Genomic DNA, 12,790 nt, shown 5'->3' with positions numbered 1-12,790 from the left:
TAACTCACTCAACGTTCCTCTCTTTCTCTTCTTCTTGCTCTTTTTCTGCTCCAGGTTGGCCGCAGAACTCCCCCGGCTGTAGTACTGTGCCCACCTCGCCATGCTGGCCTGTCTGCAGAGGAGGCAAAACCCTCCACCCCAGCACCCGGTGTGTGCCAGCAAGACCCTGGAGCCCCCGCAAGCCCTTGGACGGAAATGTGAGTTAACAAAGTGACAGGGAGCGATGGAGGTCAGGAGTTCAGCTCGCCCCAAAGCTAAGGAATGAGAGAGGCTTGTGTTTGTCGTGTGTATTTAATCTATCGGTCATGGTGAATGATGGAAACGGGCAGTTAACCCCGACTGTGAATAAGTGAAGGAAAATAGACTTTCCGGTTTCTGTTGTTTGTCACTGTGTTCCCTCGCTACTCCGAGGAATTCTAAACAGTTTCATTCGCTCTGCACTTAGACCTTGGATTGCCATGTTGTTTGGCTACTCATTGTGAGGGGGGCTGTTTAGCTGTGCTGATTGTGCAGTCGTGGCAACAGGGCTGAACAGACAGTGTTTAACGTGCCTCACTGGCCCTGGGTGACCCTGAGGGTCTGTAAACATTTACAGTGTCTGGCCCTGGCTGTGCCGGCCGCCTGTAAAGCATGACAGCTGCTCTGTTTGCTCCCCGAGCACCACCCTCTGTCCACTCACAAAATGGTGTAAAGGGACAGAGATGAGCCAGTGCTGAAAACTGTTAGAGAGCTGGCAAAACTAGTTCTAACCAGTTTGGGATTAGAGAGAGCTGCGGTAGTCAGGCATCGGGAAGGTGAATTTCTCCCTAATTTTGTTGAAGCTTTTGGATAAGCCTTTTACAGCGAGAGTCTGTTTTCTGATGAGGGGAAGAAAGGTCTTTCCTCCTTGTTGAACGCTCCTTGTGGCCTTTGTTTACATGGCAGAGCTACGAGCTACCTCAAGCCGATTAAAAGGACTGGCGGATGGAGAGCAGGGGAGCACTAACCTACCAGTTTTTACCTCAGCTTAGAGCGGCTTAGTGGGAATAGCAGGTTCTATGCTTCTTCATCAGCGGGACATTGTATCAGGCCTGTAACCAGGCTGGTGAAAGGCAACGAAATAAAGCGTTCTTTCTCAGCTTCTCACTGGCCAATTAGCTACTTCTCAGTTCAACATCACACTCCAATCGCCTTCTCCAGAGGAGAGGAGTCACAAACAACAAGGTGACTAGGTGCTACCTCTGTCCTGAGATCTGGTCTGTATGGATGTTCCATATGGAGCTGTATGGGTGTGTGTGAAACAGAGAGGGAACGAGAGACATAAACAGAGCTCCAAGTGCATTTGGAAGCTGTTCAGCTGAGTGGGGTTCAACCGGGCTCACTAATGAGGTTTCACAGAGAGGTGAAGTGAAAGGGAGGACAAAGAGAAACGGCGCAAAATAGAATTAGAGAAAGTAAAGATGGAGAGGAAGGGAGGGAAATGGAGGGAGTCCTCAACAGTCGTCTTAATCGATTCCTCTCCTTCCAATTTCGCAGGATTAGCCCACTTCCTCTCAGGGTCCTTTATTGAGGAGCAGCCAGTGGGAGACAGGACTCAAATCAATAGAGAAAAAGAACAGTCTCCAGTCTTCCCGTTGCCCTCCCTCTTACTGACCCTCTCTGCCTGACTCTCCCTCTCCCTCGCTTTCCCCACCTGTTAAACCCTTTGATTGAAAGACTACCACAGCGACTGACTTGAGGTTCATAATGAGGATGTTTGAACATAATAGCCTCCTTTCTGTCCTTGGAAGGGGAGGGGGGGAGCAAGTGTTGAATTTCCACCACTGTGCAGCTCTTGGCCTCAATAAGGCAATTGTTCATCCAGGCCCAGAAGGGGTGCAGGAAGGCAGACAGTGGGTCTGGCTGCAGAAGTGGGCACACTCAGGTCACCATGCTGAGCAGGTCCCCATGATTGATTGTTCGTGGCCCAGTTTGTGCCAGCGTGGAATGGGGTGTTGTGGGTAAGGTGACCTGGGCTCTCAACAGGAGGCTGAATACCAGAATACACCCCTCAAAGAGACGGAGTGAGTGAGAGCACAGGAGGGGGATTACCTGGCAGCGAGGTAGAGGTGAGCCGTGTCATTTGCATCGGCTGTCCTTTACACAAAAGTAGTGCGTGTGTGTGCATATGCTGCGAGCACCGGGGTGGCAGAGCAGTAGGGATGAGAGGGCGAGGAGGGTTTTAGCAAAAGCCCCTGCATGCAGATGCCGAGTGGCTGCACAGATCATTGATGCGACTCCCATTAAAAATCCCTCATACCCTCAATAAAAAAGGACTTAACTGGCTCTACCATCAGCTGGAAGCGTTCAGATCGGCTCGCCAGACAATCAATTTCCCCCAAGCGCACAGAGCTTAGCGGGAGAAACGGGAGGCGGAGAGCGGGATGTTTCCATTATAACAGCCCGCTCTGTGTCTGGACTCGGGGGGGTTGGGTGAGGTACTGTAGAGCGGAGAGTGCAGGGGAGAGAAAGGAGGGAGTGGTAGAAGGAGATGGGGAAAGACAGACAAGTGGGGGAGAGAGCGAAGCCGAAAGGGAGACAGAGAAGCTGGCTTTTCAAAAAGCCATTGACCGCCTGCCCTTAAAAATATCATATTGGATTAGCCTCACAGAGGCGGCCTTTTGATATTTTTTTCTTTGGCCGTAGAATTAAAAGGAGTGCAGATCATTACTTGAATTATAAATCATAGGCACTTGCTTTCACTGCGCCCAAATTCCGCGCATATGTGGCTGCACTCTCCAGCGCCAACCCCTGTCATTTTTAATTAAATCCCCCCTTATGGGTGACATTTGTAGCTTGCCCCCTCCTCCGTCCTCCCCTCCACGTCTTTCTACCACTGCCCTAGATGGAGACATGAAAGGCAGAGACGGCAGCGGAGCCAGGGCCTCTCATCGTGTTGTGCCCCAGAGAGAGGGCACCCATCCAGACAGATGAGAGAGAAAAGCCCTGCAAGGGGAGCGGGGTGAATGGATGCCACTGACCCTGCCCACCCTCGGCCGGCGGCGACCTCCCTCGCTACCCATCCCTTTCCTTGATCGCCGTCCTCCACTGTGGGTCTGAAGGTCCAGGGAGCAGGGGTGAGCGGAGCAGCCCTGCTCCTGCAGGGAGGAGGGAGGTGCACCGGCCCAGTGATGAGTAACATTGAGATGGCTGGACAGGAGGCCCAGCAGCCCCCACCATTGCCCTGCCTCCTCCCTGGCCCAGACAGCAATTACTCTGCCACATGTCAGCTAAAGAATAACAGGTCCAGAATCCCTCAAATGACTGGTTGATGGGGATATTTTATGCCTGGCTTTTTTCCAAAATGATATCTTTTCAGATTTCAGCAGGTTTTCATTTGTTTATTCATTACTTAGTGGTTACATTTGAGCCAGGCATGCCTTTTTGTGAGAATGCCATTGTCACACTGGGTGTGCACGTCTGTGCTCTTTATCCAGACCGGCTGCAGGTTCTGCCCTCGTTAACCACACGGCTCACTGCCCCTCCCATATTTGTCCTGTGATTGGATCAGACTTTGGGCTAAACCTGGGTGTTTCCTTGTGTCTCTAACCCCAGCAGGGCCTGGCTGCAACTCACACACAGTGCTTCAGCATACTTGTGGTTTTATTGCAATGACTTTTGTAACCACAATTGAGACAGAAACTATTTCACATCGTGATGAATGCAACTGCGGTGAAATCAAACTCAGAGAACCAGTTTTGTCCCCAGTTGAATGTTTCCAATCAACCGGTGTGAAGTCCAGAATTTGTCTCCTTGTAACAGAGACATGCAAACGTGTACACACACAAGCTCGCCCGCAGCCGTAAACCTCTGTGACACCACCCTGAGGTGCCAATCAGCCAAGTGTAGATGAGAAGTTCCCAGAAGGCCTGATATTCCAGGTTCATGCGATGTCAGGCCAGGTTCAGCCCTCTTCCGGCTTGATCGACAGAGACAACCTGGCCATGTCACACACAGCCTCGGGACATGACACTGGGGTTCACCTGGGGATTGTAGTTTTCCTAATAGCCCTGTGCCTCTGCAGTCAGAGCTGCCAGAGCCATTAGTTTGCTTTGCTTTTAGCAGCTTCTCTTCCTAAGCCACGCCACCAGTGAGAGGGAATATGCTCAGGTAATGACCTCCAGCCATCTCTCTCTCACTGTTGTCTGAGGCGGTGCGAGACATAACAGGGGAATTAGCTGGTCATATCAAATTGCAGCACGATTTTCCAACGGCTGTTAGGTGGAGGAAAAAAAACAACGTTAGGGAGCGCTTTCAGTTGAATATTTAAATGTGGTCGCGAGCAGCAGCAGCAGAAATAACAACCTTTCCCCTGATTGCCTCGGTACCCTGGAGGTGGAGGGCATAAAGTGGAACTGGGGGAAAAGGAATGGAGACGGAGCGAGGGAGAGAGAATCTGCATGCACTTGACCTTTTCCCACTGATTGAACTACCTCGTTCCTAACTCCCATTTGGAATTCCACAGAGTGCCCACAGAGACTGTCATTATGCCACAGTCTGCAGCAGGGAAGCAGAGGTCATGAGGTATTTTTCATAGTGAAAGGTGATTGACAGCTATCCATGGCCTGCATCCTCCTGGGTGCCTACTTATGCAATCTCATTTTGGGGATCACTGGGTTTGCATAGTCACATGAAATATGCCATTCACACCTTCATTGCGTTGCTATATTGCAGAATCCAGAGTATTAATCGAGTTTCACTTTATTTCATAGGGACAGCCCTGTGATATTGGCTGTACTCGCCTTACCTCATGCATACTACTGGCTCTTCTGTCATGTTGGCGTCTCAGCTCTGGCACACAGAGGATCATTTCCGGCTGGTGGCGTCCCACAGAGCCATGCCTTCCCTCTGCCCTCTGCCTTCTGCTGTGAACACGGGGGGGCGAAGCAATCTTATTGCCTTGGGAGGTGAGCTCGAGGAAGAGGGGCTCTGCTTTAGTTTTGGTCACAGCGGGACTTGGGTTGAAAAACAGGTTCCTGGCTTCCAAAGCCTCCGAGCTGGCATTTGGGCGTCCCAGGTGCAAGGCATCGACACCCTCTGTCTTTGCCTGCCAGAGAGTGGGGGTGGGTTGGGGGGATGTGAGCGAGGGTACAGAGAGTGTCCGCAGTCCCTGGCTGTCCCACAGGAAATGACACACAGTCTGTGCCATCTCAGCGCTGAGCCCACCACAGACTGACCATGAGAGGCATTCAGGAGGTGATGCACGCTCCTGGCATGCTCCGAGTGTTTTTGAGTGGTGTCTTCATGACAAAACTCTAAATAAAAATGTAGTTTGGGGCCAACATTTGGACTTACAAAGTGTGTAAGAAGGAAGAAGAAAGGTTTTGTTACCTTTTTAACTAGATTTCCAGCCTTTGCTCTATTTCTGTCCAGTCACTCGATCCAAATCATAGAAGAATTTACAGCACATTATTTTTTTATTATATCTGTCCGATAAACAAATATTGTATAATGTTGTTAAAAAAAAAATCTTCACTCAGCAACATTTGCTTTGTGGTCAGACTGGGTTACGCCCTCGCACACAGTTTATTGTCACTGTACATAAATTACATCTACCATAGCTGTATCTGTTAATTTTCAATTTAGTAAATTGGCCCACACATTCTAACCTCTCGGCCATGATTGAAATTCACAGAAGGTGGATATTGATCAGTATGTTGTTGCTAGGGGTCTCCTGTAAAGAGCCCCATTACTCTGGGAAAATTCCTAAGAAGAAGTGTTGTGTGGACAAAATTAAAACTACAGAGCCGACAGCAGTGGAGTTTGGTGTTTTGGTCCGAACCAGTTGTGAACCAAATTTTAATACCATCCCTGGCTGAGGTGTTTCAGTCCACTCTAATAGTGTAAAGGGTTTTGCGGAGAAAGCACGGGAGCGCCGACTGACCACAGCGCAATGTTGAAAAAATCGCTCCTGTGGGACATTTTACTACAATTTCTGTGGTCTGCTCGTCTGGCTCATTCTCATGAAGGCCATCTTCACATGCATTGGTTGCATCGTCATTGTAGGTTTCAGAAATACTGAGTCACTTTTGCTTGGTTATAGGTTCAGAGGTAGGGTGTGTTTTTTGCTGACCTCTGGCTGAACCATTTTACTGGACCTCTAGGCCTTTGAACACATTTCCAACAACCACTTTTGACTAACCCTAACCCTGGAGGAACCCAGACCTTTATCTGGAGCAGCAAGTGTCTAATTTGTAAATTTGGCTTTAGCTTTCTGATGTTGCTAGGCACTGAAAATGTTATCGACCTACCAGGTAACATGAAAGCAAAAGTATTATTTAATGAAGCTATGAAAGCTCTCTCTGTTTTTATGTTTCACCAAAGTCCAACACATGGATACAATGAAAGTGGATTAATTAAGAAACATTACAGATTTCAGCTTTAAGCAATACTTAAAATAAAACACATTGCTCCTGTTAAATCCTGCCTCAACAACTCCATCGACATGAACTCTTTTTTATCTTAGTGAAAATGTACCTATTTATATTTATGTATCTCCTCTCCTCTCCTCTCCTCTCCTCTCCTCTCCTCTCCTCTCCTCTCCTCTTCTCTCGTTGGCATGTGTTCTGCAGCCGAGTGCCTTGTTGTCTGTGCAGTGTTAAATATTAATTGGGAATCAGTGGAGGACTTGTCTCCTAAATGATAGAACAGAAGGGCCCAGGCTTGCCTCAGGCAGCCTGCAGGCGCCTTTCTTCTTCCATTTACCTGCAGGCCTGCGCACCAGCACTTCCTCCAGTCTGACAGGCCTGCCCAGGCGCCTCCAGCCTCCCCTCATCTCTCCCTCTCACTCCCACTCTCTCCCTTTTTTCTTCCCTCTCCACTCTCTGCACTGGTTCCTTTTCTTATCTCTGTATGCGCTTACAATCTCTACCTCTGGGGTCCCTTACTCCAAAACCTGTGTGTGTGTGTTTGTGTTGTTGCTGCGTCCATTTGAGTTTGTGCATGACTATGAACGCTGCTTGCTCTTGGCTGTACATGTAGCCCTTTGAGAAAATAGTGTCACAGCGTGGCATATTCTCTTAAAAACAGGACAGGGAGGGCTCGACATAAATCTTTCAGGTCAAGATTTGAGCTTGTTGTATTTCTATCTTGGCTCTGTCTCCTGTGGTGCTCTCTGTCTCGTCACTGAATGCTTTAATCTCGGTTTCTTCTTCCTGATGTTTCCCCATAACTGGCCTCACAGTTTGTCTTTCTTTCTTCTGTGAGCCGGCCTTTGTTCCTCTCTATCAGCCTTGTCATCTGCAGAGGTGTACCGAGACAAAACAACTGGCACCGGCTGCTTCTTCTCGGTGCACTGGCTAGCTCTAACTTGTGGATGACCCTCGTGGACTGAATTAATTACGCTGCAGAGATTTGTTTTGGAAATCGAACCAGTCGAACCCGTTGTTATATTTTGACTCTGTGTCTGTTTGCACTGGAGCACAGCTTTCCCCAAGGTTCAGTGAGGGTACATTGTGAAGTGGCAGGGATGAATGGAAAAAAGCTGGAGAAGGAGGAGAGGGCAGCAGAGAGGCAGGGATATAACTGGAGGAGAGGAGGGGGGTGGGGTTGACTTTGATGCCATAGGAATGAGTTCACAGGCCCGTGAGCACAGGCCTAATCGCACATGACAATATCGGCTGGTGTGCCAGTCGCAACGCATAACCACCCCGCTGCTTGTGCTGACTCGGGGTATTTGCTGATAAAGCTCTGCTTTCTAGACCATGCTGTATGCACAATGAGGGTGGCCCAGGCAGGCCTGAGGGCTGGCTCATCACAGGCAGCCCACAGACCGGGGGCTAGGTCCCCCCATCTATACTCCACTAAGCCCTTTGGCCAGACTTGATTATTAAACAGAAAGCAGTTTTGTGATGAATATAGTTATTTTTTTCCCCATTTATAATCTATTATGTTTCCCATCCAGGACCATAAATTATTGCAAATGGAAAGAGCCTGGCGAAACTCGTGCCTGAAATGAGGTCGTGGCTGTGAGGGGCTCTGTGAGGGGCTCTGTTCACAGCGTGAAATATTCAGGGTTGATATTTCTATTGAAAAGCCTTTTTTGTTTTTTGGCTGCCTGTCATGGGAACAAACATGGAGCCCGTTCTTTTTTGTTTGTCTGTTTTGTTTATGGAGTGCAGTGTGTAGTGTGAGCTAAACATGTTGCCCCAGTTTCTGTGTTTGTTTGGTGCACGGGTGTCCCACAAAAAAAGGCCTGACATGGCTGCTGCTGGCCTGCATTCCTTTGTGGCTCAAAGAGGACATAAACTACCCTCTGGTGTTGTTTTTGTTGGACGGTCCGCTATATCATCAGTAATTAACACGTGCAGCGATCTGCTTTGAATTGAAGGGGATCCTGTGTTTAGTTCTTTTTCACGCATGCTATGACTTCTTGCTTTAAACAGGCCAAGACTGTACAATGTCTGCCTAAATATCTTTAATTTTTTCATCTCCTCAAATGCTATCTTGCAGAGAGAGGCAGTAGGTGTCCTCTGGTGATGCCAGTGGTGTTAATGGGGCAGGAATGCAGGACGAGTGCTTTCCCACGCTGTTAGTTTTCTTCTGCCGGGCGCGTTTGAGACGAGGCTCTGTGCCGGCTAGGCTCCGCTAATGCAGCCAGAGTGCAGACAAATGGAAAGTGACACTTGTGTGTGTAGAATGGTATTTGTGGTGACGCTTTGACTACAGATAATAAAGTGTTCGCCCTGAGGTGATTTCGCCCGGCAAGCACCCCAGATGAAACTCACTTACTCAGAGAGGGAGACTGAAGAGACAGAGAGGGGATGAAGAGACAGAGAGGGAATGAAGAGACAGAGAGGGGGATGAAAAGAGAGAGATGGGGATGAAGAGACAGAGAGGGGGATGAAGAGACAGAGAGGGAGACTGAGTAGACAGAGAGGGGATGAAGAGAGAGAGATGGGGATGAAGAGACAGAGAGGGAGACTGAAGAAACAGAGAAGAGGATGAAGAGACAGAGAGGGAGATAAAGACAGAGAGAGGGGATGAAGAGACAGAGAGGGAGATGAAGAGAGAGAGACGGGAATGAAGAGACAGAGAGGGGGATGAAGAGACAGAGAGGGAGACTGAGGAGACAGAGAGGGAGACTGAAGAAACAGAGAAGAGGATGAAGAGACAGAGAGGGAGATAAAGACAGAGAGAGGGGATGAAGAGACAGAGGGGATGAAGAGAAAGAGAGGGAGATGAAGAGACACAGACGGGGATGAAGAAACAGAGAAGAGGATGAAGAGACAGAGGGAGACTGAAGAAACAGAGAAGAGGATGAAGAGACAGAGAGGAGGATGAAGAGACAGAGAGGGAGATGAAGAGACAGAGAGGGAGATGAAGAGACAGAGAGGAGGATGAAGAGACAGAGAGGAGGATGAAGAGACAGAGAGGGAGATGAAGAGAGAGAGATGGAATGAAGAGACTGAGAGAGAGAGAGAGGCTGTTTTTATCACCTTTATTCACCTGCTTTCTAGAACTAAAAATAAAGAACATGTGTGGAGCTTCTGTAGATTAATGCATTTTGACGATTAATGGTTATCGATGTTCTAGCTATTAAAGAGAAAGGATGTCTGGTTCAACTGGAGGGGGAAATTTTTGGATCAGCTGCTGTTAGCAGGATCTACGAGTGTGTGTTTCTCTGTGTGTGTCTGCCAGGCCATGTGTACAGAAGAGTCCTTCAGGATCAATCAATTCTCAGTAATTTCCCCTACAGCTCATAAAAGCCAGGTCTGTCTGGAAGGAGCATGAGGTTGCCACATCAAACCAGCTAATTAATTTTCATGGCTGATTCAGGAACATCTGGCTTTGGAGATAAATTCTAACGAGAAAATGTAAACATGACAGTGTCCTGGTGGTATAATATTTCACATTTCTTGGGAGGAAACCTTTATAACAGAGACCTAATTAGCTGTTTTGATCAGACACATTGTCCACCATCTTGTTACACATGTATATGAAACTGTTATAATATTGACAGACAGTATGAATCCTGTTTTTCCTCTGCTCTGTCCTCGTGTTATCTGCACCTTATCTCTGCCTCAGTGTACTGTATTAACCACACACGTGGACCGCCTCACTGCAGGCTAACTAAATGACCTCATGCTGCAGTCTGTGTGAGGAGGAAGCCCAAATTAGGCTCTCAATTTGGTAGTTCTTCCATCTGCTTGTGCAGGAAATAGATAGATTAAATCTGAGATGAGATTGGTTTTAATGAAATGAAAGATTAGATTTGGGAGTTTTGTCCAAGTTTTTTTTTTTTTTTTTAAATCTCTTTTAATGATTAAATCCATTTTTGACATTGTGCCATGTCTGCGTGCCTGTGAAGGATCAGTGTGCAGATTGCTTTAACATTCTCATTATCCTCTTTGCTATTTGTGAAACATGTTGGCAGGTTAAAAGCCCAATATGTGATTGCAGCATGGCACTTGCTGTTGAAAAACGTTGTCCAGCTACTGATTTTATTTATTTAGTGTCTGACACTTGATTCAAATGTAACACTATGTGACTGCTGTTTGTTTACTTTGCGAAATACAGATTTTTGATTTAAGAAGTTACGTTAAAAAAAATAACAATCGATCAGTCAACCCCCTTTGAAAAGAAGTGTGTAGAATTTAGAGAAGACAGAGAGGAGTTTGGTGAAAACTGCATTTTCGTTTCCACTGTCGTACACTATGCATTTGTTTGATGATTATGATGACACAAGCAGTCGTGAATTCAGACAGCTCTATCCTCTGAGAAATCATTGCAGTTTGATTTTTATCTTTGCAATTATAGATAGCGAAGGCCTGACAAATAATTGCCTTGATTTTTTTCTCTCGCTGTGTTGTTGCACAGAAAATCAACCTTGAGATGAACAGAGGGAGATGAGTGTTCCTAAAAATGGCTTTTCTGATCAAGCAAGCAGCAGGGTTCCCTTTCCCCTCACGTGCACTTGAATTGATTAGTACTCCAGCTGAGGGCATATTCAACATGTCTGCCCCCTGCGAGGCTGCTGTACCCTGTTGATCGCTGGCTCATACATGTGCTTCCTCGGCTCCCTCTCTCCTCAGGAAGCTCCTGTGGGGCACTGAGGCTTTGATTGACTGGCGGCCGAGTCCGCGGGACGCCTCTATTATTATCATCTCTACCTCGGCAGAGGGGCGGGGGGCTATGTCCAGGGGGTCTGGCCGACAGCCCCTGCTTTGTGTCCCCGATAGTCAATTAGAGGCAGCGCACTGCCGGAGACGAGTGGGATGCAGGGTTAATTGCAGAGGACCAAACAGCTGGCTCTATCAGGGCCCATTGTGTTTGCAGCAGTTGTCACGGCAATTGAGGCCTGGCTGTAATCGCTGACTAATCAGCCCTGTGCCAGATGACACCTCCATTAGCACAAGGCAGGTATTGTTCAGGACGCGAAGCTGCCTCTGGCTTCCCCCCGCCTGCCTGCTCGTCCTCTTATAGCGGGCGAACGGAGGTGGGGAGAGGATGTCATAGACCCTGATCCTATCTGCTAAGAGCTAAACAATAGCCACAGGTCAAGGGTTCCTCCGTGGAACAATGCTGTTGAATCTGCCCTTTCTAGGCTGCAATACATTTGACAGGTCAGATGTTTTTCCAAGCTGAGGGATTTAGGACTGTTTTAGCTATGAATTATTCATTTGAATAACTTCATTACAATGAGTTTGAGGGCATAGTGTCCATTAGTGGTGGAATGTGGTACAGGAGTTGTGGATAAGTTCGGTAGTAACGAGTTACATTTACTCCATTACATGTAGTCAAGTAACTTTTTTGAGTAAATTGTACGTGTCAGAGTAGTTTCAATGCAGCATACTTTTTACTCTTACTTGAATCGATTTTTAAAGAAAAATCATCACTTTTACTCCGTTACATTTGGATGCATTCATCACGCTACTTTTATTTAGTTATTATTTTATGCATTCATGATCCATTATGAGGCAGGGTGGTCTGCTGGTCCCAGGTCTGGCGGCGCTCTGTTGTCCTACCACAGCCCACGCCTCCACATGACTGTTCAAAGCAGCACGGCTGAAGCTACAGCAGGAGTATCGTTAACGTTATGGCTTTCAAATAGCACTAAAAAGCACGCAGTGCAGCGGACTCCAGTTGTGAACGCTAGTCTGAAGTCAGTACATCAGAGAACCGTGCTGACACTGGCCAGGCAGAGTAAGTGTGTCTGAAGTGTTGATGCTAATTAGTTTACTAATATATACTCAGAATATCAGTCATATCCACATCAAATAAAAGACAGTAGTATGCTGGTGTTTATTATTATTATTATTTTATTTCTCAAGTTACTCTCTACTCAAGTAATTTATCTGATAAATTCTCCCCACCTAGAAAAAAATACTGCAGAAAAAAGAGTCCCAGCATGCATAGCTGCATGTAGGTTAAAAGGAGACATGATCAGTACAGCAGCTAATGTCCCCTCTTGGCTCGGACACATTTAATAAGGACTGTCCCTCTCTGGGGGAAATGGCTCCCAGTGAATGTGGCTGATGTTGGACCGAAGCTGACCTCATGTTTTCTTTCATCTCTGCTCCTGTTGTTTGCCCTAACCTCATCACAGACGGCTCTGTTTGTTTAGCCAAAGTTAATGTGTACTATGCACCGGTTGTTCTGTGGAAACTTAATTGCAGTTCAACCAAACTCCCTTCATTTAAACAAGCACTTTTTTCCCCACTGCTCACCAGTGTACATGGTCAGAGGGGATCAAAACATGCGGTAAGTGGGGATACGGGATTGCAGGAGTGAGTGAGGAAGCGGCGAGGGCTTTTTGATGTATCGGAGCATT

The 12,790-nt window shown here is 47.4% G+C and overlaps 1 protein-coding gene across 3 annotated transcripts in view; it reads left to right on the top strand.

Annotated features, from left to right (window-relative positions):
- Positions 1–12,790, top strand: part of fam222a (family with sequence similarity 222 member A) — a 103,790-nt gene that overhangs the window by 78,732 nt on the left and 12,268 nt on the right. For all 3 annotated transcript variants that reach the window (XM_037777463.1, XM_037777461.1, XM_037777462.1), the window contains exon 2: positions 55–197. In XM_037777463.1, the coding sequence (XP_037633391.1) occupies positions 101–197 (97 nt within the window). In that variant the 5' untranslated portion in view covers positions 55–100. The remainder of the gene's footprint in view (positions 1–54; positions 198–12,790) is intronic.

The sequence above is a fragment of the Sebastes umbrosus genome, chromosome 8 (assembly GCF_015220745.1).
Source record: "Sebastes umbrosus isolate fSebUmb1 chromosome 8, fSebUmb1.pri, whole genome shotgun sequence".
Lineage (NCBI taxonomy): Eukaryota > Metazoa > Chordata > Actinopteri > Perciformes > Sebastidae > Sebastes > Sebastes umbrosus.
Note: the sequence above shows the minus strand (reverse complement) of the source record. Positions and strands in the feature narration are given on the sequence as shown.